The sequence below is a fragment of the Hoplias malabaricus genome, chromosome 4 (genome assembly GCF_029633855.1).
Source record: "Hoplias malabaricus isolate fHopMal1 chromosome 4, fHopMal1.hap1, whole genome shotgun sequence".
Classification (NCBI taxonomy): Eukaryota; Metazoa; Chordata; class Actinopteri; order Characiformes; family Erythrinidae; genus Hoplias; species Hoplias malabaricus.
The window spans coordinates 61,030,659-61,058,072 of NC_089803.1; the positions used below are offsets into that span (position 1 = coordinate 61,030,659).

Consider the following 27,414-nt stretch of genomic DNA (forward strand, 5'->3'; position numbering starts at 1 on the left):
AAATTCTGGATTTCACTAAATGTGCAAAATATGTCCCCTATAATTAGTGAATCCGGCTATTTTAAGGTATTCTGTATGCACACCCACCCACACTAGTAAGCTGTTGACACAGTCAAAGTAGTAGGCAGCCAGCCACAGTGCCTGGGGAGCAACTGGGAGTTAGGGGCCTTCCTCAAGGGAAGTTTGGCCATGAATGCTGCAAGGGGGAAAGCTGTTACTTCACTCCCTTGTTTCCATTTTTTTCAAGCCAGGATAAGGGTTCAAAGCATTACAACGCTGGTCTATTGGGCAGTGCAACTCTTTTCTGCAGTAATGGAGAAAGATTTATTAAGGCAAGGCCAAACTCAAGCTGAAGCCTGCAGAAGACAAAAACCTTTAAGAACACTTTATATATATTACCTTAATTATAGCAGTTTTCAGTGACACTCTGAAACACAAGAATCAAAATACTTCATTGTTCTTTGGTCCCATCACTACATCTTCTTAAAATACTCATGTTTTAAGTCTTTTTTGGTATAAGTATTATTTTCATTATACAGGTTTGGACTATACGCTTGGTAAACTAGTTACAGATCGTGTAGTTAGTGGCTCGGGTGTTTCCCTGTAAGATTTATGTTTGGGTTTGGATTAAGTATCTAATCAAGACTCAAAAACAAATGTTTCCCAAACCTTGTCTTTCAGTAAGGCTGCACTGAAACAACCATTTACACTTAACAGTCATTTCTTTACATAACCACACAGCTGTTCTATGTATTCTATACTGTCATCTCGTTAGCTCTGCTCATTCATGCTAAAGTCACAAGGAATGTTTCAGAACTAACTGCTTTTCAATGAGGTGCAATACAAGCCAATGAGAACAGAGCACATTACATCACTCTTAATTGAGTGATAGAAACAAATGAATGATATTGTATAAGGAAAAAAGGGACTGGAAAATATTTATGGAAAAATGAATTCTGACTATTTTAGGTGCATGAAATCGCATAGTCGTGGAATGGATCTGTGGAGAAAAAACTGTGGAACAACACAGAGACTAAATTTTAAAGGCCTTAGTTAGATATAAGTGTTTTAGTTGAAGTTTCCCAGAAAAGTATTAAACCTAGTCCTGAACTTCACAGCATTTTGAATTGTTATTTTTATATAAAGGTGGATATAGTCCCTGTTTTGGAATTTAGCCCCTAGAGTTTAGGACAAACACTGAAATGTGCAGTGCAGCTGTACTTGAGGACCTGGACTGGGAAACATCTACTTAACAAAAGAGGAACCTGCAGACCAGAGCCAGAGAACCTTAATGACACAGTCTCTGTTAATCTGAGCAGAAAAGCATCTACTGATGGAACAGTTAAAGGCATGAGCTGTAAACTGAGATTCTCTGACTCAGCTCCTCTAGAACCTTCCCAGCTTCTTCCTCCAGACCCTGCAGCTCCTCCGCTTTCTCCCCCAGGGTCTTCTGGTTCACTGAAAAATCCCTCTCCAGATCTGAGAGAGAGTGAGAGTGAACACAAAAATCCACTACTTGCTAGAGCCACTTGTAAACCAAGAATTGTCAAAAATGTGTTTAATATTATGTCAAGTGAATTAAAACTTTGAAATGAAACATCATTTTAAGTTTTAAAACAACAAATACTTTGTAGAGTGTAGGTCGATGCGCTCACCTCTTAGTTTCTGTAACTTGTTGGCAGCATCTTCCAGCAGGTTCTTGGCTTCCTGCTGCAATTTTTCTGCCTTCTCACGCGCATCATACACACCCACTGCTTTCTGCTCCATCAGTCCACTCACTAACTGAAATTGAGGCTCCACCTGCAACTCCAATGTCTTATACATACACATGCCAATATTTTATTACTATTGTCAAAATACTTTTTAGTTTTTAAATTTCAGACAATGAGCTGACTTTCACCTTATAAGTATGAATTTTATTAATAGATCTGTTTTGTCAATTTTCTTTAAAGTGTGATTCTTTTTTCTGTTTCTTTGTTTTTTGTTTTTGACATTCTTCATTTGTGTCTTCTTTACTTTAATTCTGTGATATTAGTCTGATGCCTGACCCCAATTTTAAACACATTTATCTCTCCCTCAAAATTATTTACCCGTTTTGTATTTGTTGTGTCTTCAGAGATGTAGCCTGTGTTCCTCTCAGTGATGCCTGCAATTTTAAAGGCTTCCTGAGTCTTCTCTCTGACTGAGACGATGTCCCTTTCAAGCTCCAGTAAACGCTGATTACTCTTACTCAAATTAAATTCAGACTCAGCCGTCTCTGACTCCACCTGCAAAATCCACACACACAGAGTTTTTCTGAGTAAATCATGATCTATATTTTCTTAAATATATTTTCTCAGGCACCTTATATATTTGCCCAGAACCGTATGCATACATACACACACAAGTACAAAACACAGTGCAGCATTTTACAGAATCACAAACTCACCGAGGTCCTCAGTTGCTGTGTGTAGTGTTGGTTACTTTGGGCTGATTTCAGACTGTCATTGGCTGCTGACTGAGCGATCTGAGATTCATTTAACACCTTCATCATTTCATCAGCAACATCCTTTAGCCGAGTGGCATCTTCACTACAGAACACATATACACTCATTTCTAGTGGCTATCTCTACTGTTAGTGTGACAGTGTATTTGTGATTGTGCGTGTGTGTGTGTGTTTTCAGACCTGATGGTATGAGCCTGCTGTAGTAATCTCTCTGCAATTTGAGCCTGGTCAGAGCTTTCAGCCAAAATATCATCCACACTGGTCAGACCAGCCACATGTTCCCGAATTTCTAGCGTTATATTCTTTAGCTCTCCTGCTGCTACTGGCACCTTCAACTTCAACACCTCATCAGAGAGAGCCTCAATGCGTTCTAGATCTACTCCATCTACACATAGACACATACAAATAAACAAACCATCAGAACACGTTTTCTGTGCCAGTGAAACAGATGCCATATAGTGATAGGCTTCACTTTAAGTTTTTCAGAATTCAGAATTCTAAATTACACTTTGTTACTAAAACATTTCCAAATACAAATTCAAATAGACACTAAGAATCTAAGTTGCTGAAAAATGTGTGGTTATGGTCACTGGCTTGTAGGTAAAATCACATGAAAATATTGGCTCACAGGCCACACTGTTAGCAGCTCTAACTAAGAACGTTGATGATGATACAGCGTGAAAATACATACACAATACATGAGGTGAATTTGTACGTGTGTGCGCTTACGTGTGAGAAAATCCCGAATTTCCTGTATTAGCTCCCGTAGCTCTTGATTGGTCTGTTCAACTTTTGCTTTGCTCCGATTGGCCTTAAGCAAGATGTCCTGAGCACTGTATTTAGCCTCATCTGCACGACCACGAGCATCAGACACCTACGTCACACACACCCAACACAGCAGTTAGTTCCATTTAAACTTCATTCCATTTAAAGTGGAACAGAAATTTTGACCAAAAGGCATCCTGCTTCTTCCTTGGAAAACTCATTGTCTTGGATGACTGTTGTCTGTTAGTTTTTTATTTAATGTCTTTTATTTGAATCAAATCCTGGTTTAGCTTTTGTTTTGGAAAAGAAAAACTATTTTAATGCATCAGAAATATATTGTGTGGCTCCAATGAAAGCATACCATCCTGTGGAGCTTCTCCACTTCTTTCAGAGAGTTGAGGATGTTCTGGCCCAGATCTTTAGCTTTAATGTCCTCCTCACTGCACTGAGTGACCAAACCCTCACAATTCTCACCTCCACACTGAGGTTCTCCATCAACACCTACGCACCCCAGACCTCCACAGTCTCCACAACCATCAGTACTAGACTCTCCACCACATAACTATAACAGAGTGAGAGGAAGAGGGAAAGCAACAGAGAGAGAGAGAGAGAGAGAGAGAGAGAGATGGTTTAAAATGTTAAATAAAATTAAATTTCTAATTAAAAAAGTGCCCGAGCCATTCTTGTTCTGGAAGCTTATTATTAGATAATCATTCATCTCAAAACATTATGGCAGCCCAAAACCATAAAATGCAGTACATGAATCTTTCTCACAGTCCCTAGTTGTTACAACATTTCCATCTACTACTGAATTGTGGGAGTTACCTGATGACTGAGTTTGGACAGGTCGTCCTGCTCCAGTTCTTTGTTAAGTTTTTCAAGTCTATCAGCTTGTAACCGCTGCTTTAGATCAAATTCTCCCCGGATGGAGTTCAAGGTAGACTCTGTGGCTTGCCGTAGGGCTGAGGACATCTCTATTGGACTGAAGGAGCCAGTTGTGGATTGATTTGCTCGATAATCTGCGTCCTGTGACTGATGATAATATTCTCTTATACTATCAGCCGCTCCTGAAGAGCAATGCAGTAGATGAAATGGTTACAGATGAGTATAACATATTAGAAAATAATGTACATAAATGTAATAAATCAGAAATAATATTAATGATATGAATTCACAAAAAAAATATTGTTTATGCTCATAGTTGGCATAGCCACACATATAGTATAACAAATATAACAATAAAAGAACAACAACATCAATAAAACAGCAACAGAGCAATAAAAATAATCAAATTAAATACTATTTTCCAGAAAGGGGACACTTTCTAAAAATTCAATAAAACTTAAAAACTTTAAAAACCAGCAACACTCAAAGTGAGAGGCAAAATAAGACTGAAAAATGGATGCCAAATTGTATGTGCCAAAGATAAAAGATACCATCCACACTGTTACCAATGAAAAGTGCAAAAACCAGCATCTGTGATGGCTTGGGGATTCATCACTGAGCATGGCATGGGTGATCAGTGTATATGTGAAGGTACCATTGATGCTGAGACTTGTACCGGAATTTTGGAGAGACATATGCTGCCTTTAAGAGTCTTTTCCTAGGAACTCCTTATCTATTTCAGCAAGACAATGCCAGGCCTCATTCAACACAAGTTACAACAGCATTTGTATACATAGAGTGTGTGTGCGCTCTTATTGACATTTGTCAGTCAAAATGTCAAAATTGCAGGCATGAATTTATGGAGCATTATGAAGAGCAGAATCAGATAACAGCGACCACAGACTTTTGAGCATCTCAGGTAAAAATACTACCTTCAATTTCCATAGTGTCACACCTTGACACTTTCTGCTTTGTTTTCCTCTTCCATGTGCTCTGTTCGTTGTTTTCCTTCTCCTCACATGGCTTTGTTTATGTTCACTCGCTCCACCTCTTGTTCCGCCTCTCTATAATTGTCCTCGTTATCTGTGTCAGGTGTGTCTAGTTAGTTCATGTATTTAAGCCCTCTTCCCTCACTTCCTGGTATCGGTCATTTTGTTCATCTCTTTGTTTGTTTCATGGCTTCATTGTGTTTGTTTCACGCTCACGTTTCTTCGTAGTGTTTCTCGTTTGTGGTTCCTCGTTCATTCCCTTACTCCTTTCGTGACCCTTTAGTTCGTTTGTGTTTTGTAATGTGTGATCTCTAGCTTGCCCTGTTTCCTGCTCGTTAATGTTATTTCGTGTTTCTCGTCTAGTTCGTTTGTTTTGTTATTTCTTTATTAAAATTCCGTGTTATAGCGAGTGTGTCCGCCTCCCTGAATCTACTCATCACACCACCCTGACAGAATGACCGATCCAAAAATGGACACAGCTAACACGGACTACCCCTTTAGGAGAGGTGTAATTCGCCGGACTCCATTCCGCAAAGATCCCGTGAAGGAGGCGTTGAGAGCGGCTTCGGATTGGAGTCAACGGCTTCAGAGCATGTCCGGTGTGGTTCCTTTCCCCCGAACAGAAGACTCGATTCAGGAATCGAGTGAGTCCTCCAGCGGGAATCGACGGAGCCGGAGGAGAAAGCAGGCTGAAAACCCAGCTCCAGTGAATTACCCCCTCAGGTCCGGAGAGATTTTTGGGGGGGCGTTATGGACAAGGGCTGTTAGCCTCAGATCACAGGACATGGGAGATGAGGCTAACAGAGGCGCATCTCCGGGGGAACTAAGTTCAAAGAAGTCCCTCGAGAGTGCGCCCAAACCCGCTAAACCCTCAACTCGTGCTCGGCGAGCAGCACGAGCACCTGCCCCGCTGGGCGTTTTAACTCCTGCTCCCATAAAAGCGGCACCTCCGGCCGCTCCGGTTTCTGTAAGAGCGGCACCTCCGGCCGCGCCTCTCTTCATGCCCGCGGCACCTCCGGCCGCACCTGTCTCCTTGAGCGCGGTGCCTACGGCCGCGCCTGTCTTCCTCAGCGCGGCGCTTCCGGCCGCGCCTGTCTCCATGGACGACGTCGCAGATTCTTCTGCCTCCGTGGACGTCGTCGCTAGGACCCCAGTTCCTAATCACCGCTCTGCGCCCACTCCTGACATTCAGGAGAAGCTTACAGGCATCATGGCACGCCTGGAGCTCTCCTTGAAGGCGGCGCGCGCCTCTCCTGTCTTCATGAGAGCGACGCCCGCCTCTTCTGTTTCCGTGGACGACGTCGCAGATTCCTCTGCCTTCGTGGACGTCGTCGCACATCCTCCTGACTCCTTGGACGTCGTCGCAGTTCCGTCTGCCTCCGTGGACGTCGTCGTCGCAGTTCCGTCTGCCTCCGTGGACGTCGTCGTCGCAGTTCCGTCTGCCTCCGTGGATGTCGTCGTCGCAGTTCCGTCTGCCTCCGTGGACGTCGTCGTCGCAGTTCCGCCTGCCTCCTCGGACGTCGTCGCAGGGTCTCCAGTCTCCGTGATTACGGCTCCCTCAGCTGCTCCTATCTCCGAGACTGTGGCCACGGCCGTTTCTACCCCTGAGACTGTGGCATCGGCCGTTTCTACTCCAGTGACTTTGGCTAAGGCCGTTTCTGCCCATGAGACTGTGGCTCCGGCCGTTTCTAAGCCAGTGACTGTGGCTCCGGCCGTTTCTAAGCCAGTGACTGTGGCTCCGGCCGTTTCTAAGCCAGTGACTGTGGCTCCGGCCGTTTCTAAGCCAGTGACTGTGGCTCCGGCCGTTTCTAAGCCTGTGACTGTGGCTCCGGCCGTTTCTAAGCCTGTGACTGTGGCTCCGGCCGTTTCTAAGCCTGTGACTGTGGCTCCGGCCCCAAGGACTTCGAGGCCAATCCCCAGAACTGTACCCAGGCTGGCACCTTGGACAGTCCCACAGACACATGCCAGTCCTGGGTACCACCCAGTTGTTTCTGTTCCTGTTCTGGTTCCTGTCTCTGTCCTTGTCCCTGTGCCTTTGTCTGTTTTTGTTTCTATTCCGGTCCCTGTCACCGTGTTTGTTTCAGTTCCTGTTAATGTCATGGTCCCTGTTCCCTTGCCTCATGTCCAGTTCCCAGTTAAACCCTTTGTCCAGTCTCATGTCAAATTCCCTGTTAGTCCTCTTCAGTCCTCTGTCCAGTCACGTGTATCTGCTCCTGTTTTGTCTCAGTCCCCGTTCAGTGTTCAGCCCAAGGTCCAGTCACGTGTGTTTTCTCCTGCCTATTCTCCGTCTCTTCTCTCTAGTCCTGTCCGATGTCCGTTTAAAGTCTAGTTCCTTGTTCCCTTTTCCATTCTGAGTCTTTTCTAGTTTGTCTTTTCTTCTGGCCCCCTCCTGCGCCAGCTCCTGGAGAGTCTCGTTTTTCGCGCTCCGGGAGTTGCGCGTCTTGGGGGGGCGTCTGTCACACCTTGACACTTTCTGCTTTGTTTTCCTCTTCCATGTGCTCTGTTCGTTGTTTTCCTTCTCCTCACATGGCTTTGTTTATGTTCACTCGCTCCGCCTCTCTGTAATTGTCCTCGTTATCTGTGTCAGGTGTGTCTAGTTAGTTCATGTATTTAAGCCCTCTTCCCTCACTTCCTGGTATCGGTCATTTTGTTCATCTCTTTGTTTGTTTCATGGTTTCATTGTGTTTGTTTCACGCTCACGTTTCTTCGTAGTGTTTCTCGTTTGTGGTTCCTCGTTCATTCCCTTACTCCTTTCGTGACCCTTTAGTTCGTTTGTGTTTTGTAATGTGTGATCTCTAGCTTGCCCTGTTTCCTGCTCGTTAATGTTATTTCGTGTTTCTCATCTAGTTCGTTTGTTTTGTTATTTCTTTATTAAAATTCCGTGTTATAGCGAGTGTGTCCGCTACTATTAGTAGTGTGAATCTACTCATCACACCACCCTGACACATAGGCTTATAAAGTATATTTAAAAGAAATGGTGATGTAACAGTGTTTCTGGAAACAATACTAAATGGTGTTTGGTATGAATTTCTAAATTTGTTTATATTAAACTTATAGAATTCATTTAGTCATTGAAAATTAATGGATAACACATTTAAGTTTTAATTAAACTGTGTCCCAACGTCTCTGGAAATATTGTTTGTTTTAAAAAAGATAATAATTTCTCATTGCTGTCAAAACAAAACCTTGTTTTTATACATGAATATACCCATGAATATAATGGGTTATATATATATATATACATCTAACTTAAATTTATATATATGTATAACACTTTAAAATAAGGGTATATTAATTAACAGTACTTGAGACATTAAGCAATTAAACAATGATCAAGTAAAAATTATTATGATTAAGTAATGAGAAAGAAACAAGAACTAGCATTATTTTAGGATTCAACAAAATCGTAAAATATGCTAGTTCTTGTTTCTTATCATTACTTCATGATTAATTATGATTTTACTTAAACATTTCTTAGGCTTACTGAACTGATAATGTTAGGCTTACATAGGCTTAGGCTTACATAGGCTTATTACTGGGTTAAATATTATTCTTTTTGTAAAGTGTTACTCAAATATATAATGAAGACTGGACTAAGCAAAATGGTTTGTTCTTGTTAAATTACTTATACTGTCAATATTGAGATAGAATGAGTTACATTTGTTATGTTTACTAATAATAAAAGTACTGTACCTCGGAGATCAGAGTGTTTTATTTGCAGAACCTGCTGCTTTTTCATCTCTGTATTTTCCTTTATTCTCTGCGACTCTTCAATGAGTGAATTCAAGTCGTCCACAGCTTTCGTGGTTTCTGCAGAAACCTGCTTCATTTTCGACTCTGAGCGGTTCAAAGAACGACCCAGGTCCATGTTCAACTCACTGTCCAATATAATAGATAAACTTATTTTACTCTTTGCTGGAAACAGTTGCACACGTATATACTCAATACAACATTTTTCTACTACAAAAGAGCATTTCCTAAAGAAAATGCATAACTATTGCACAGCTAATAAAATTATTTCACTTCGCCCTGGCTATTGCTGGAGTGTTTAAGGAGGTGGTTGGCAATTATGTGGTTGCTATGGTAACACTTATGCAGTGGATATGGTATAAGTTAATGTATAAGCTAGTAACATAAGGTAAAATAGGGCATTACAAAGTGACTGCTATTTTAACTAGTCCTAGACCTAAACTAGAATTGAAATGACTCTGCAAAATTGAAATGTTGCTAGTTTGCTGCAGCATCACAGTGGGACTATTGTGCTGTGTACCTGTTTTTCTGGTGTTTCGTTAAGTATAGTTATAGATATAGATATGAATTTAAATGCATGAACATTTATATATTATATTTAATAAAAAAATAAATTTTTATTTTTCATTTGGCAATAAAATTATTTAATTGTGATGATCAATTTATTGAGAAAATTAGAAAAATAAAATTAAAGCCACTGCCCACATATATAAAATGCAAGTTAATCATGAAGATAATGCCACATAAGCTTTTAGAAGAAGAAGAAGAAGAAGAACAGTACATTTCAAAAGTCCTTCTCTGCTGTCTGATCTGAGCTAAAAGGTTATGTCAAATTGCAGAATGAGTAACAATAGAATTGCCCTGGCAACATAAACATCAAGGCATCATTAGCACTGCATTATCACTAGCATGATAGTGGAAAAACCCTGAGGTTAGCAAGGGTTTGGACCCCCCTGCAGCAGATGAGAGCTGAGTGGGCCAGTGATGCAATGTTAGTCTATTACATGGAAGATACCCCTGTGACATTGTACAGTTTTATCACAACCTGAAGTCAGCGAAACATAGTCCCACACAACTCAAGTCCAAAAGAAGGAAAGGTTATTTTTAAAAAACTCCCAAAAGACAGAAGTTATAATTTTCTCTAAACACATTTATCACAAAACATACAGATTATGGTTGGAACAAAAATGTAAAAATGAGTGGACAGTGGCTTTAAACACATTTACCATGTGTTTGTGTGTGTTTGTCTGTGACTGTGTGTTTGTTCATACTTGGCTTGCTGCAGTAGATTCTGCGAGTTCTTGAGGGTTTGCCGAGCTCTGTTGTCCTCTATTATCTGAGTGAGCTGCTTGGCTCTATCCTCTAGGCTGGAGATTGTGTCCTGATAGGCTGTTGTCACGCCGGATACTTTCAGGTCATCCACAGTGTCCACCAGCCGCTGTGTCTGATTGGTCAGCTCGCTCACGATCACATCCCATTCACTGAAACACTGATGACAACGCTGGCAGTCCGGAAATGTTCCAACGTAGCCACGCCCACAGGAGTCACATCTCTCTCCACTCACTCCCTCCACACACACACACGTCCCTGTCATCTTGTTACACTGAGGAGTAGCAGTGCCTCGTGGATCACAGTCACATGCTGAAACACACAGACACACACACACAGAATCAAACATTTACATCTAGTAATATCAATTCCCTGTTACTATATTGCGGAGTTCCTGCTCAAAGAATCAAACCCCAGACTCCTAGGTGGAGGGCAGCAGTATTATCCGCTGTGTTATCCCAACCACACTAGCTGGAATTTTTCATATGTACCAGCTTGATAGTTTAAAAAGCGCCTTCGAAAATTTACAGGGCTTTAAAGGTCATCCACATGCAGCATTCCATCTTCTGTACATTACTTTTCTACTTAAAATTTGTTGGTGTATAGTATGACACACAGTGCTCTGACTTCTCTGATTACTGCTTCTTCTGGTTCATCACTCACCTGCCCCTGCCACAAGTGCACATAACCGTTTCACTCAGCACTTTCAGATAAAACACTCGAGATGTAAAATTTACAGGTTTGACTCTGTGTGTGTGTGCGCATGTGGTAGGAATGTGTGTTCTTTTGTACTACTGTGGAATCTATGTGTACTGTGAGCTACTGGAAGCAAAACGAAATTCCTTGTATGGGTGTGCATATGTGGCCAAAAAACCTGGATTCTGATATTTTTATATTAAAGTGCTGGGCAAGACAATAATAATAATAATTTAAAAATCGATAATTTTGAACTTTTGAATATATATAATATATATATAATATATGTTATTTCTAAATCCAATGCATGCATTACAGGGTAAATAATAAATAAAATATGTGTATGAGTGGGTGGGTCTTTGTGTTTAATGAAACAGTGTGAGTCAGTTTGGAAAAATGCATGAGAGACTTCAGCATCTGCTGTTACCACAACATGATGTACGAGGTACAGACCGCCCTCTCTCTCTCTCTCTCTCTCTCTCTCTCTAAGCATGTATGTTTGTGTGTGTGCGCATTTGTATGTGTTCAGATGCAGCTGTATTTGGAGATTCTTCAGGAGTAATGGAAGGAGTTTTGGGGAACTGGAGCTGGAGTCTCTTGAGTTAGGATTTGTATGTATTGCAGCTGACCAGACCATGACCAGAGTGTGTATATCACTTAGTCCTGGAATGTTTTGATCTCTCTCTCTCTCTCTCTCTCCCTCTCTCTTTCTCTCTCTCTCTCTCTCTCTCTCTCTCTCTTTATGGGTGGGTGGGTGGGTTGTTGTGATGAAAGGATCATGCTATCTAAATGGAGTGGAACAGTGGGACATTTACTGCACAAATAAACTCCCCCATATATTTTAATTCAAATATGTCTGTTTGGTAGAAGGCAGAATGTCTGGTTATTTCAGAGGTAACGAGTAACCCTTTAGTTACTGCCCCATAGTAATTACATGTATTTTTACACTCACCATGGCATTTAACTTCCGGATCACCCCAGAACAATTCTCTGCACTCTTCACACGTTCTGCCTCCAAAACCAGGTTTACAGGAGCACTGACCAGACAGCTGATCAACACGCACACACACACACACACACATACACATATATTTTAGCACAGTAGTCACAGGCATTTATATATGTATAGACTGAAGAAAGCAGAAGAAATGTCTGTCTATTTAAAGCAATAATTTCCCTCATTACTCAAATGGAGTCAGCATTTTGGACTGAAGCAGAAGCAGTATATACAAAGTGGTATTATTATGTTCTCTATTTTGACTATTCATCCCTTCTGACATTAAAAATAAATGAGTGAACATAAATGAAATGGGCTTGGAGGACAGCAATTGTAAAAATTGCCAGTAGTGTTTTCCTTCAAATAGCATTCAGTGACTGTATTTAGAATTGAACATGATATATCAAACAAAAAGCCAATAAATTGTAAAACTATTATATGATACATATGTTTGTATCACATAGACTCAATGTATGTGTCAGTGTATCAGGTCCAGGGGTTGATGTTTGTGTTCTCACCAGGTCACAGGAGAGGCCATAGGAGTGTGTGGGGTGGCACCTGCACATCTGGCAGCCTTCTCCACTTTTAATGTTCCAGGTGTTTGGGGCACACCGCTCACAGTGAAGGCCTTCCACTCCAGGCAAGCACACACACTGACCACTCACACGGTCACACTCACACTCCCCATCCTCACAGCTCTGAGGAGCTGTGCCCAGCAGAAGGCACATACATTCTGGACAAACACACACACACACACACAAAGAACAAGCAAAGGCAAAATAAATTAAGAAATAAGAGCTTTAGATTTAACACACGCTCATGGGATACACTCCAAACCAGGTCAAGAGAACACTCTTTGTTTAACTTTTGGTGTTCATAAAAACATTCCAACATTTTTGTCTAAATCATTTTGTCCCAGTTTTGATGTAGACATTTCCCACTACAGCACATCTCTTGTTTCCTGGGGAGGGGGGCCTTCACCTCAATCTAACCCTAATGTAGATTTGGTCGTATTAAATTGTATAATTTAGAGGAATGTGTTCCTTCATTAATATAGTATCTTATCATAATAATAAAAACTTTAATAATAAGATTTACCTTCTTCCGTTCTTAATTTCCAGAGACAGAAAAGCTGGTCTTATGAAAGCCAATGATTTACCTACCATTTTTTTGACATGAACCATTTGTCACATTTGTCAATGATTTCTAAAACTAGAATCCTGCTAGAGATCTGTGCATACATTTTCTAAAAACCCAAACTAACTACTGGGTGCTGAAAAAGTAAAAAATAAAAAATCTCTTACTCTGGCAGCTGAGGGTTTTGGCATCTCCGTGATAACCGCGGCTGCAGTGCTGGCATCTGTTTCCCTCTGTGTGGAACAGGCATTTGAGGCAGACACCTAAGCGGGAGTCGCAAGACGCTGGGTCCTGCAGGTCAATGTTTCCATTACACTGACATGGGTGACACCTCCCTCCCACCACCTCCGGGTTACCATAGAACCCTGGAGCACACTCGTCACACCTGGGGCCTTCAGACAGAAGAAGGGGTGCAGAGAATATTCATGTGTATGTATGTATGTATGTACATTGCTGAACAGAAGTGATTGTAACGACTGGTATTGACAATCTAGGCTATAGTTAACACCATAATTATAAGCCATTTGTTTAGTCATTCATTTTCTTCAACTGGATCTGGCCTTGAACCTACCTGAAATAATTGGGTGCAAGGGCTTTAATAAATAAATGCAATAAATATTATTCTTACAGTCTTGTTAACATGGGGTTTTAACTAGCATCTTAACATCATGTCACACAGCAGGCTGGTGTGTATTTACCTTTATATCCTGAGCTGCAGACACAGACGAGTTGGAGTGAGTTGGGGTTTTGGTAACAGGTGTCAGAAAACTGCCTGCCACTTCCAGGGCCATCCGGACACATGCAGGGCCGACACTGCTCTCCACTTTCCAGCAATGCATTGCCATGGTAACCGCTCTCACACCTACAGAGGTAATGATGTTTATTAAAAGCTGCCATGGTGCTAGCCACATTGCTACAGTAGAACATCCCTTAAAATCATGTGATGACAGCAGTAGCATGAACATGTATATACTCTTAGCTAGCTGGAGTGGGGCTAAGAAACTATTCAGCAGTGCAATCAGTGCAAGAAATCAATCATTTTGTCCAGTGAATATTTTTAAAAAACAAATGTTATACTGAAATCTTGTGATATGGATGTTTCAGAGATTCTGTACTTTTTTTTTTTAAAGATGGTTGCCCTTGTGGGATAACTGCTGTATGGAGGTCATTCATAGATTATTTTATCATGTCATGTGAGCTGCACTGCAGAGGAGACAAAAATAATCACCTAATTTTATTCACTTTGCAAATACTCCTTGCTTCTCTTTGAATTTATCCTGGTAAATGTGACTTTCAAAAAATGTGATTTAAAAATATAGTGGCTGGGCCCAGTACCTCTCACAATGGTGTCCAGTGGTGTGATCCCTACATTCCAGACACTGTCCAGTCTGAAGATGGCAGACGTGACTGTGGCCATTACAGAAGCATGACTGACAGTGAGGAAATCCCCAGTGATTGTGCAGACAGTGAGTACACTGACGTCCATAAACTCCTGGCAAACATGAGCACTGACCAGTGGTGGGGTTACAGAAAAGGTTCTGAGAGCCCAGGGGATCACATTCACATGCTATGATATATATATATATAAAACACACATTAGTATAACCAGTGTATATATGCCATCTTTGAAATGCTCCTTATTAAATCTTTAATTTACAATTATTAAAGTGTTACTCACGTCTGCAGCCAGAGGGACTGAGCTGGAAGGTACCAGGGGCGCAGGTGTCACAATTTTTCCCCACCACATTCGGCCGACATGGACATGTACCACCAATAGTGTCACAGATCATACTCAGAGAGCCCCTTGGGTCACACTGACATTCTGTATGCATGTGTGTGTGTGTGTGTGTGTGTGTGTGTGTGTGTGTGTGTGTGTGTGTGTGTGCATGCAACAGAGAGAGAAAGAGAGAGAGAGAGAGAAAGAGAGAGAGAGAGAGAGACAGAAAGAAACATATTTCAGATACAAATTTGTGACTGTGATTTACTTTTATTTTTGCTCTTTTTAAATTTCAATTGAATTTTTTTTATTATCAATAAAGATATCCTTTGTTGCACCTCAAGTAATTTCTGGTTTACTTGTACTATAACAGTCATGTTGGTTGATAAACATCTTCACAACAATTTCAAAAACTTTACTAAATATCTTGAAAAAAGTTTAATAACTTTCAATGGTCCCATAATAAATTTCAAAATATCTTGGTAGTGGTGGATGTTTTTTTAAAATAAAGAATAAAGATTGTGAAGTAGGACTGGATTTTCTGGGGGAAAATATCTAATTCTAGTTTCATTCAGTCATTCATTGTCTGTAACCACTTATCCAGTTCATATACTGCTACATAAATAGCAATTATATTGTATAATGTTGGGCTCCAAGGCCTTTGTTTTTTGCTAAGAATACCAGCATATTCAAATATCATTGCTTCTGTGTCACTATGTATGTAGTTTTGTTATGGTTTGGCATAAAGCTGCCATAAAGCCAGCTGCCCTCGATATAGTTGATAAAATGTTCCAGAATTACTTGTGATTAATTCTTGATGCAGTAATATAAACTAAGGGACCTGGAGGTTGTGGGTTCGAGCCCCGCTCCGGGTGACTCCTCTGTGAAGAGTTTGGTGTGTTCTCCCCGTGTCTGCGTGGGTTTCCTCTGGATGCTCCGGTTTCCTCCCACAGTCCAAAACCACATATTGGTAGGTGGATTGGTGACTCAAAAGTGTCCGTAGGTGTGAATGTGTGAGTGCATGTGTCACCCTGTGAAAGACTGGCGCCCCCTCCAGGGTGTGTTCCTGACTTGCGCCCAGTGATTCCGGGTCCGGATGTACCGCGACCCTGAATTGAATAAGCGGTTACAGACAATGAATGAATAATTTAAACTGTTATCATCATACATGAATGTGGGAGTGTGTGGGGGCATGTTTTCTGACCCATGGCTCCTTGGTGCATTAGGGCAGATGCGCTGAAGATGTATTCTCTGCAGATATCAGTCATGGGGATTTTCTGGACACTCTGGCTTTGTTCGAGACAGCGGTATTTCTGGAACATTTCCCATGCATCCTGTCTGTCAGCTGACCCTGAGAACAGCTCTAGATCCTTGACCACAGGCAACAGCACAATCTAAAACATGATGAAGAACATGCTGGGTTAGACAGAGTGTTTATCGTCAAAGCTGGTACTTGTTTTAAATGTAAGCTTGGAATACAAATATCTAAACAAGGGCTACAATCACAAATCACACATACAGCCTATTAGCAATTGGGCTTCAATCTCCACTAGTAATAATGCAGAATAAAACAAACACAAATGCATTAAAAGTTTTAAATATTTAGTGACATTAATCATTTGTCATATTAAATCTAATTATGCCTGTTCTAGCATGTGTTTGAGTTTGGGATTAAGATGCTCACAGAGTCAATAAGAATGTGTGGATGCTGATGATAATCATTTGATGAATATAGGGCCATTAACATCTCCACTGTATATTTCTGTCCTTTCTCCAGACACAGTGGTTTGGTTAGAACCATATACCTGCAAACACACACACACACACACACATAAATATATATATATTATTACTTATTTGTTCATATACTTTATCTTGGACTGCACTTGATGTCACAATTTCGGGTGTCTGTGTTATTCATTTTTCATCAGCGGGCATTCATGATGATAAACATTTTCCAATGGAAATTTTACAAAACAAGCAAAGTAAAGGTGCAGAAAAAAAACAATGCTGCCATTTATAAAACTATAGAAACTACATACACAGTGAGGTTAGATGCATTATCCTGGTATAACTTAGATAAGCAAACATGCACAGATACAAAGAAACGCACACATACACACACACAAACATACACACACACAAACACACACACATTCTTTCTCTGTCTCTACCTGTATTCTGGGGGCAGTGAGACACTCTGCTGGTCAGCATATGGAGGTGAACAGTGTGCAGATGAAGAGGGAAAACCTGTGCGCACAACATTTACCATCACCTGCTCCCACACATCTGGCAGCTACACAAACACATGACAAATATCTATATAAAAAACACATCAGTCTTATTCTGTGTGTGTGTGTGTGTGTGTGTTTCTGTGAGACTGTTTAAGCTGGATAACACCATTATTGGTGATACTGACTACTGTTCTTATGATTTGAAAATGTATTTTTCTCAAATTTAATTTAATACTGATTCATCTTTCAGCCCTACGCTGTCTGAAAACCGTGGTGTCATTGTGCTGGTACCTTTCCTTGTCACTGGCTGAGCTTCAGTATCTTTAGTTAGAGAATATAAATATATTTGCAATTGTAGATGCACTTGCATTTCTATTTAAACACTTTCATTATAGGAACTTATTTACGTATAGAGGAAAAATGTTTACCTACTATAGAGACAAAGCAGTGTAACCTTTAACTAAGACATGGTTTGTACCAACAAATGATATGCAGTTCTTTTTTCAAACCAATGGAGGATGTGTGTGTGTGGCTGGGAGTGTCAGTGTGTGTGTATGTTTGTATAGTGTGTATATATAAGTGTGTGTGAGCATGGGAGGGGGTGGGGGTGTTGTCTGTGTAAGTGTGTGTTACTTGTGGTTCGTAGCGTATCAGCAGGTTGTACTCCATAGATTGTGGCACATTGTCAATGTTGAATCTAATTGTGGATCCTTCAGGTACATTGGCAAAACCAATGCCAGTCCATGTGGGGGAGCGATCCACAGGTAACGGCCTTGGGACCACCTTCACTTCCTATTGGACCATCAATACACATTGAATAAACACAATTAAAACACTACAGTTCACACAAAACGTTCAGCTCTATCATTCTTCATCATTCTGCAATACACCACATAGGTTTTTATGGATGCATCATAATACTGAAAATGGTATAAACCCAAATTTTGGCTGAAAGACATTTCTAATCAGTGTATATATGGATTAACAACATTATCCCCTATAACTGACGGAGGAAAGGGGAATGTTGGAGAATCAAACACATAAACCACACATACCTCTAATATTATTTACTTTGTCAGGTGGGCTTAGTAAAATACATTACTAACGTTCATATAGTTGACTCTTCACACTGGGTGAATAGAAATGGTTTGTGGGGTGAGAGGTGCTTACAAATGTGTACCACATGTTTTAACCAAACATTATAGGAAACCAATGAACTGGGACCACATGTATGCACCAATGGTGTGTCTGACCGGTTCAAATGCTGCATCTTCAGCCTCATAGATGTAGTGATCCAGGGCAGCAAAATAATACCCAGATTCCACCTGGTCACAACGTCGGCCAAACATGTGTTCTCTGCACACACACTGACCTGTCAAAGGAGAACATCTAGAGAAAGAAAGAGAGGGGGAGGGGGATATATATGATGCTTATAAGTAGAAGGAGGGACTTCAAGCATGAATTGCCTCACAAACTTAAATTTATAACTCCATTAATTTCTTACATGTTGTCCAAGGCCCCCCCCAGATCACAGTCACATGGTCGGCAGCCATCCATATCATTACTTAGACCCCAAAACTCAGGCTGAGAAACAGAAAAAAGATGAGAGTAACCTAGTACTACAGAAAAACACAGACAAAGAAGTTCTCTGGTGTCATCATCGAAGGAGGGGCATTGGTTTGTGTCTTGGTTGCTCTCTGTGTTTCTCTTCTTTGTTCTGTTTTTTCTAATTACATATAGTGAGTTCCTGGATTTAAATACATCTATAAATACATCTAGAAAATACATCTATAAAGTGATCTATACACATAAAATGAATCAAAAACGAAAAAACAAAGATAAGGAAAAAACTGCTCTCTCACCAAACACTGGTTGCAGTAACGTCCAGTGACAAAACGTTTGCAGTAGCAGTCTCCACTCTGTGTATCACACTGGTTTGCTCTAGAGAGAGTCCCCAGTTCATTACAGCTGCATGCTGAAGACACAAACACACACAAACAAACATTTGAACATATATAAACAGGAAATGTTCCACAGTTCAAGACAAACAGCCGGATAATTTTATGACAGTGTAGTATTATCTGTGTGTTCGTGTGTGTGTGTGTGTGTGTGTGTGTGTGTATAAGAGAGAAAGAGAGAGAGAGAAAGAAAGAGAGAGAGTAATTGTGCTTATCCTCACACTGGCATCCCAGTGGATTCTCGCTAAGTCCATAGTATCCCTGTTTACAGTGGTCACAGCGCTCTCCCTCCACATTGAGCTTACAGCGACACTGTCCAGCAATCAGTCCCTTTGAAACATCTGTCACACTGTCACACAGTCCACTATTCACAGACCCGAGTGGGTCACAGTCACATGCTGAAATCATAGAGGTAAAAAAGGGGTTAAAACCTCAGTTTCAAAATGTGCATATACAGCCGTCTTACCTGTAATTTTAAAATATTACAATATATTTCCAATATTCATGCCTGATAGTTTGTATTATGCTTTTATTCATTCATTGATTCATTGTCTGTAACCGTTTATCGAGTTTAGGGTTGCATCTTTGTTAAGATTGCTGTTATGCAGTTAGAGAAGGCATTGTATGTTACTGGTGAATCCCATTTTAACTCTTAGCCGTATTACTTATCCCTGACCCATTAGGGATCTCAACTCTTATTGGGAAAGAGGGGTAAGGTCCTGAAAAGGGGATTTTTTTTTCTTTTTAGAGGCACATTTCAAATGAATAAAAATTAATGCATTCTGAATCAGCTGCAAGATCGTGACGCAAGTGACTAAGGAAATCTGCATTTTCTCTTTAATAAACTATGATAACCGTTTTTTTTTTCTTAGTTTAATGTAATTTCAAATCATTGTGTCGTTTTAATTCATAACAAGAATAAAATATCACTATTAATTTGCTGATGTTTCAGAACGTCCAGTTTGAAGTTTCGAACAAAAACACACAGAATAAGCAGCTGAATTCAGCTTGATATCACAGAAAATTAGGAGCTGGTGATATGTTTTTGGAACATATAAGGCATTAATTCTTAAATTATGAAGGCATGAATCCCTAAATTTAACTAAGTTAAAGTTCAGAAGCTCTGATATCACTGCAGACTGGCATGTACTCTGATGATGTATCCAGCTCTTGAAGGGTTATCCCATTACGCATGTGAAGATTTTAAACACTACACATTGTAACTCAGTTCCAAGGGGCAAAATAACACTCAAAATTAAAATTAAGAAATGTGACTTACCAAAAATATCTAACTGTTTAGCTTGTTTAATAAATTTTACATTCTGATTTTATCATCATTATTTGATTAACATTCTCATCAGGTAAGTTACAATTTCTGCCAGGTGTTACAGTTTAGCAAACTAACTTTTAAACTAACTAACTAACTGATAGTCTGCTCGTTCATGTCCTGTGTCGGCTTGGCATTTCCTTAGCAATATAAAATGTCACATATCTAAAATTTCCCTTTTTGATATTTATAATTGGCACTCCTTTGTTATAACTCAGGAGTTCAAGGGTTTTATCTGGGTAGTTGAACTACATTAATCCATGTATGTTGAATGCTGATTGATTCAAATGTACAGTTTTCATTCATAGACAATAAGGACTGTAAAGCACATGCCATACTTATTTACCTTTACATCCTTGAAAAACTGTGACCCCACCACCCGCTAACACCCACCCCCCACCCCCAATGTTTTTTTCTGTTTTACTTAATGGGTATCTCAAATGCACTTGCATCAAGTAATGACAATCAAATGAGATTTGATTCTAATATTATAAATATTAGAAAATTCTGTTGAATTAATAAGGCTGAGAGATGAAATGCTACACTACAGTATTTTACACATTACACACACTTACGCACACAGATGTGAGGATCTCTGAGGTGCTTGTTGGGGTGTTGATAGTAGAAAGGCTTACAGACTTCACAGTGCTGACCCTGGGTGTTGTGCTGACAGTTGTCACACACTCCTCCGCTCACATTCCCCGATGACAAATACACAGCCAAGTCAAAATGACACTGATACGAGTGGTAGTTACAGTCACATTCTGAGAGAGAGAACAAGAGAGAAACAAACATTAATAACATCATTTTCAAACAGAATTTTGACTGCAATAAGACCAAAAACCCTTTTACACATCTATAAATATTCTATTTTCATGTTTTCCATGTGAAATTAATCAAAAACCTTTTTTTAATATTTTATTTTAGATTTTCTAACCTTTCCACTTTCCCATACATTTGGCATTTTCTGGACTGAAGAATAAATGGATGTATTCTTGTCAACAGTGGCTTAAATTATTTCCATTTAGAAAATTAATAAAACTGGTAATTTGACCAGCTGTGTAAAACCTTTTAACACACAACTGTATGTTGAAGAGTGGAAAGGGAGTTAGGGGTGTGGGTGAGAACTGATTCATATATGACAATGGTGTCATACTTTTGCATGCGTTGATGTTTCGGCCCACTGCTGGTCTCCAGGGAGCATCCTGATAAAACTCTTCACACTCCTCACAGTTTAGTCCAGTAGTGTGATGATTACACATACAATGGCCATGAACCTGTGTGAGCATGCACACACACACACACACACACACATATTTTCACTCAGAATGTAGTTTGCGAAAGTTAGTTTTCTTGCCGTTGTTGTTGGTGGTTTCTTACCATTCCCTCATGTCCCATCTCACTGGTCCTGACTGGTGAACACTCAGAGGCGTGGCCGTAACAGAAGCAGTTGCCACGAATGACCATATCATAAAGCGCATAATAATACTTCTGCTTCACCTCCTCACTCCCATCCAGTAGGTTATCACCCAGAGTGTGTAACTTTAACATTTGCACACGAAGGTTGGTTATCCTCAGCCAGTCTATGAACGTAAAGTTCACAACTTGTGTGAGCCTAAAGACTGTGTGTAACTCTCTTAATTCAAAAATGTTTAACTGTGTAACATCTTGACATGTATGAATAATGAAACATTTATTCAGTACATTAAAAATCCCATAAGATTTATAAATATTGGCATTTTAGGGGAAATGTGCTGGCAACTAAGATCTAATTTTTGTTCATGAAATGTTTGAACTCACTCTGTATTTGAAGGCTGTAAGGATCGGTGATCTTAAACACAGGGTCAAGAGCTCTGAAAATGACCTATATGAATGAATACACACATACATAGACACATTAATAGAGTCATACTGGTAGACAAAGATAAAAAGAATGCGGAGAGATAGATAGATAGAGAGAGAGAGAGAGAGAGAGAGAGAGAGAGAGAGAGAGAGAGAGAGAGACCAAAAGATTCCAGAGAGAAGCTAAAACTCTAAACTCAAAATCATCTGGTAAACCTCTTGTATTATCAGATGTGACAATGAGAGGAAAGTGAACTCTAAAAACTTTTATTGATGTTTTGGATGTATTTATTTAAAGGTGACATTTTCCCTTTTGATTTCCCCTTTTCCACAATATATATATATATATATATATATAATTTTTTTTTCTTTTTTTTTCTTTTCTCAGTGTATATAAAATACTTGCAACATGCTTTGGTCAAAATAACCCAGGGCACTACGTCATGCACTACAGCACTATTCTCACCCTGTCTAAACAGCCCTGTTCAGAATGGCCTGTTAGAGTGTGTGTGTGTACGTGTGTGTTCCTTTAAAAGTAAGCCACTGCTCACCAGTGTTAATGCCCCTAACACTCAAGTGCACAGCAATGAGAAGAGAGGCACAGGAGCACTCGTTTCTTACCATATTTGATCAGTTCTCTTATCTCTACATTTTTTGTCATTTTGTTTGGTTTACCTGGTTTAACCTTACTGATGGAAAGGCATGTCCAGCACTGTGACTGGAGATAAGATGACTTAGGCTTCCCACAAAAAAAAAAAAAAAAATAGGGATGTCTTGTTTAACAACTTATGTATGTAACAGTTTTTTTTCATAACATGTTCCCTTTAAGGCTTAATTTGACAAAAAGAAAATGGTGAGTGAAAATGGTGAGAAGTTCAAGTTAAAGACAGAGATTTATATTAATAGTACAAATCCCACACTTGTGTTATTCTTAAACTGTATGATTTTTTGTGTTATACACACACCTCTCCCTCGGTTGAAGGCTCGAAATCAGAGTAACGTGAATCACAGATGACATCATCAAAATTGATCACTGGACCCTGTGAGATGTGAGGAAAGGAAGTGGAGCAATCGAATGCAAAGTAACGATACACCTTCCAGCTCTGTCCATAATCCGCTGACCGCTCGATTACCATTGCTGCAGGACGATGTGTCTATAAGCAAACCACAACACATATTTACATGCATGAAAACACATTAACAAAGAAAAACGTTCAATAAAAACACGTTTTACAACACTGCAAACAGACAGGAAACATTTAGACAAGTAGTCTTTGTGTAAAAGGCAATAAAAAAATATGTGATGTGCTAATTCTCCTGAAGCTTTATATAAATTATGTCAATTGATGATTTAACAAATGCACAAAAAAAGCACAAAAGAAATACAAGAAATACAACTTGATTGTATTTTGAAAACATAAACACATTTATGATTTGATGCCTGAAAGACACTCAAAAAATTGTGACAGAGGTATGTTTACCACAAGTGTTACATCATCTTTCCTTTAAGTTACATGTGTTAAATAATTTTAAATAATGCAACTCATAATACCAATTTTTCAGGTACTGCAAGTGGAATTTTTACCCATTCTAACTTGATACAACACTGTGTACAATCTCAACAATCTGTGGTCGCCTTTGCCTGATTCTCTTATCATGATGTGCAATAGGAAACAGATCTGGACTGCAGGTAAGTCAGTTAAGCACAAGCACTCTGCATCTAAAAAAACAGCAAACAGTCTTGAGTGGAAACATTATCTCCTCTAACCACAGCATAAGTTTTTACTTTTTACTTATTACTTCGGCACACAGAATTGATGAATGTCTTTCTCCTTTCCATAATTTCCTTAATGCAGGGACGAGGTCAGGTTAAGTGGCAAGTACTCCCAGGAGCAAAATATTATGTGTACATTTTAAGCAAAATATGACACTGGCCCTTATGGACTGAATTTACATGCGTGTTCTAAATCCCTCTAAAGCAGTAGATTCCTGTTTGTTAGTGTGTGTGTGTGTGTGTGTGTGTGTGTGTGTGGTGTGTGTGTAGGAGGAGGAGGACTGCCACCTTAAACGTCATTATCTCCTCTAACCACAGCATAAGTTTTTACTTTTTACTTATTACTTCCGCACACAGAATTGATGAATGACTTTCTCGTTTCTATAATTTCCTTAATGCAGGAATCTCATTCAGGTTAAGTGGCAAGTACTCCCAAGCCCATGTGACTATATTAATAACAGTAGCCATATTGTATTGTTTCAAAACAATATGACATGAAATTTGTATGGACTTTTTACTCTTATTTTGCCATTGTCCTTTAAGCTGTCAGACATGTCATGCAGTCATCAAATTAAACAATTCTATATATATATATATATATAGATTATATATTATAGATTATATATACTATATATACTATAGATTATATATTATATTACACAAAGGAAAGCAATAGAAATATTATCCAGCTATGAATGTGGCTTATTAAATCTGAATGTGTTTATGCCAGTCATATAGAGAATATTGGCCAGCATATTAAAGGGCATTATGTTTCATGTAATTTAATATATTTTTCATAATTTAAGTTCCAAGTTTTATGGTTTATTCTCCTGTTCCTGAACTATGGTCAAAATGTATAACTACTCTAAAACTATTTTAAAAACATTGGCCATAGGAGAGTATGCAAAGTATGGGCCCACAAACCCATTCACAACAACAGTCCAGGAGCAAAATATTATGTGTACATTTTAAGCAAAATATGACACTGGCCCTTGTGGACTGAATTTACATGTGTGTTCTAAATCCCTCTAAACCAGTAGATTCCTGTTTGTGAGTGTGTGTGTATGCATGTGTGTGTGTGTGTGTGTGTGTGTGTGTGTGTGTGTAGGAGGAGGAGGACTGCCACCTTAAAGGTCATGATGATATGTGTGAAGTGGAATTCAGCTTCCAAGTCAAACTGAATGGATACATTCTCCAATCCTGGAAGAAAAGGAAACAATGAGTTTAGTGTCTAAAGCTCTTTTAGAGCTGGATACATTTAATCTGATTTAACCAACAACTGACAATATCTGGGAGTTTAATCCAGCAATAGCATTCAGTGTGTTTATTTTAAATCCCACAGTATTAAAGGTGATGTTCACAACTGCCTAGTTTACAGCTCCCTTAGTGAAAACATACAGAAAACAGGCAATTTTAACAACTCCCAATTGAATAGTTGTACAGAAATAAACAAATGGTGCCTTAGAATTTCACACTACCATATGGACCAAACTGTATTATGAAATACACTATACTACATTGTACTACATTATACTACATTACAATGAGTTCCAGTATAACATAAATACAAGCTTTTCCCATCTTTTAGATAGACACACTCAATTCATAACCACTGACACATACAAAAGAGTGGATTTCAACACAGTGCTTTTGTAATAAGAGTTTAGTTGGGAAGTAACATAAAATTACCAAATACACTATCTCATAATTTTTTTGAATTAGTTACAGAGCAATATGCCCATGAATCCTGTACATCAGCAACAAAATCACTGTGGAAACATGTCCCTAAGGAAACAGCCAGAAACTGATTCCCACATGCAGCTGCAGTCGTCATACTTTCTCATACATTTTCTGTCTTTCTCTTGTTCCCACTATTCCCTCCCTTCTTTTTCTTGGCTGAAATTTCTCTGTCTTCCCCAAGCCAAGGTCAGTCTCCATGGGACATGCAGCATTTCGACAGGAAGTGAGATTTAATCTAACATATTCAGAGCTGAATATGTCAAATGGTAGTTTCACAATATAAACATTAAAAAAGGGATAGAATAAAACATACATTATCTTAATGAAACCATATTTAATTTTGCTTTTTACGTTTTTTTAATTTTACTGTCACTGAATATGTACAACACAGGGTACCACCACAGCAAAAGGTACCGTGTAAATAACCTCATATGCTGCTGTGTCTTAATGACAAACAACATGACATAACAAACATTAAACAGGTTTGAGGTTTTCTTGAACATATTTTTAATATCTATATCTTTATTTTAATATCTATTTGTATGTAGAAAGTATTCACACACTCACACACACATACACACTCACATGAGAAAAACTTTGGGAGAAGTATGGTTAGGCATACAATTACACAAAGCTATTTAGTGGGGTTATTAGCTCCATGGTAAAATTAAAGAAGCCAATGAAATTACTCTCACCATTCTGGGACTGCCACCATGTTTTGAGCCTGTTCGGGGTAAAGGTGGTGACAACGTTGTCAATGGTGTGGCTGTTTGGATATCTGTATTGATCATATTTTTCTCGAGAGTCACACTCATTACACTTTCCAGCCTGGAGACAAATAAAGAATGTTTTTGGATCAGTGGAGAATAGGCAGAACAGATGTGCTGGCCTTGCACCTGTTACTCTCTCTTTCACATATATAGCGTCAAAAGTTTGTGGTCTCCACAGTCTCAGAATTAAGACCATACTTTAATACATCAAATCCCTGCTTAAATACAGCAAATTTATAGTAATTTTTCAAATATTAAATGGTAGAATAAATGAATGTTGCATCATGAAACTCTAAAATCATAAGTCTAGTGTTGTAGCAATACCAAAATTATGATGGTATGATACCTTCTTAAATATCTCCATATAGATACTGAAACTATACAATGGCAAAAACTTAAAACATCAAGAAACGTAATGGAAATATGGATGAAATTGTAGATAACATTTTTAGGTTTTATTAATAATTATACAATTATTACAATAGGAGGAGATTTATTCTCTATTGCAAAAAATAATATAGTCTTCACTTTCACTTAACTAGCAATGTTTTGAGTTTTAAACCATGTTTAACCATGTTCATGTTCTAAAAAATTACAATTTCTTTTACAAAAAAGAGCTACAATTTTTACAAAGCATCAAATAAATTTCAGAAATACTGTACTCAAGGAAACAGCTTGCAGTGGAACAGCTCCAGAGCCGAGATAGTCACAGCAGTCACATGACCGGCTCTTGCCACCTTTAGGAATCAGAAGTTCAAAGAGGTGCTTCTACACACATTTACAAACCGCTCTCCATAGGAAAGGGGGCCTTTGTGTGAGAGACCCTTGAATGCAGCCTTTTTTGGAATGTATGTCCTGTTTTTGAAATGTCTATTGTATACCGGATCTGCTGCATCCTTTTCACATTCAGCTGGTGGAGACAGAGGGCAGGGAGTGTGAACCTGCCTCTGCTGCTAAAAAAAGTAATGGGGAAATATTATTTAAAACATCTTTTACAGACTGTTTTTGTAAGCTGCATT

At 39.2% G+C, this 27,414-nt stretch overlaps 1 protein-coding gene across 1 annotated transcript in view; it reads right to left on the reverse strand.

Moving 5' to 3' along the window:
* Nucleotides 1-1,143: 1,143 nt before the first annotated feature.
* The window catches only part of lamb1b (laminin, beta 1b), a 34,225-nt gene continuing 7,954 nt past the window's right edge, over nt 1,144-27,414 (reverse strand). Inside the window, exons 3-33 of the mRNA XM_066667687.1 lie at nt 26,321-26,453; nt 25,012-25,085; nt 23,077-23,265; nt 22,070-22,133; nt 21,650-21,852; nt 21,426-21,546; nt 20,845-21,033; nt 19,164-19,340; nt 18,847-18,959; nt 18,489-18,568; nt 18,238-18,373; nt 17,618-17,776; nt 16,925-17,046; nt 16,435-16,555; nt 15,955-16,144; nt 14,712-14,855; nt 14,369-14,600; nt 13,732-13,895; nt 13,201-13,425; nt 12,415-12,629; nt 11,852-11,948; nt 10,146-10,515; nt 8,818-9,002; nt 4,076-4,317; nt 3,612-3,812; nt 3,215-3,359; nt 2,666-2,870; nt 2,429-2,570; nt 2,091-2,267; nt 1,656-1,815; nt 1,144-1,479 (exon numbers count right to left, since the gene is read on the reverse strand). Of these exons, the coding sequence (XP_066523784.1) occupies nt 1,343-1,479; nt 1,656-1,815; nt 2,091-2,267; nt 2,429-2,570; nt 2,666-2,870; nt 3,215-3,359; nt 3,612-3,812; nt 4,076-4,317; nt 8,818-9,002; nt 10,146-10,515; nt 11,852-11,948; nt 12,415-12,629; nt 13,201-13,425; nt 13,732-13,895; nt 14,369-14,600; nt 14,712-14,855; nt 15,955-16,144; nt 16,435-16,555; nt 16,925-17,046; nt 17,618-17,776; nt 18,238-18,373; nt 18,489-18,568; nt 18,847-18,959; nt 19,164-19,340; nt 20,845-21,033; nt 21,426-21,546; nt 21,650-21,852; nt 22,070-22,133; nt 23,077-23,265; nt 25,012-25,085; nt 26,321-26,453 (5,112 nt within the window). The 3' untranslated portion in view covers nt 1,144-1,342. The remainder of the gene's footprint in view (nt 1,480-1,655; nt 1,816-2,090; nt 2,268-2,428; nt 2,571-2,665; nt 2,871-3,214; nt 3,360-3,611; nt 3,813-4,075; nt 4,318-8,817; nt 9,003-10,145; nt 10,516-11,851; nt 11,949-12,414; nt 12,630-13,200; nt 13,426-13,731; nt 13,896-14,368; nt 14,601-14,711; nt 14,856-15,954; nt 16,145-16,434; nt 16,556-16,924; nt 17,047-17,617; nt 17,777-18,237; nt 18,374-18,488; nt 18,569-18,846; nt 18,960-19,163; nt 19,341-20,844; nt 21,034-21,425; nt 21,547-21,649; nt 21,853-22,069; nt 22,134-23,076; nt 23,266-25,011; nt 25,086-26,320; nt 26,454-27,414) is intronic.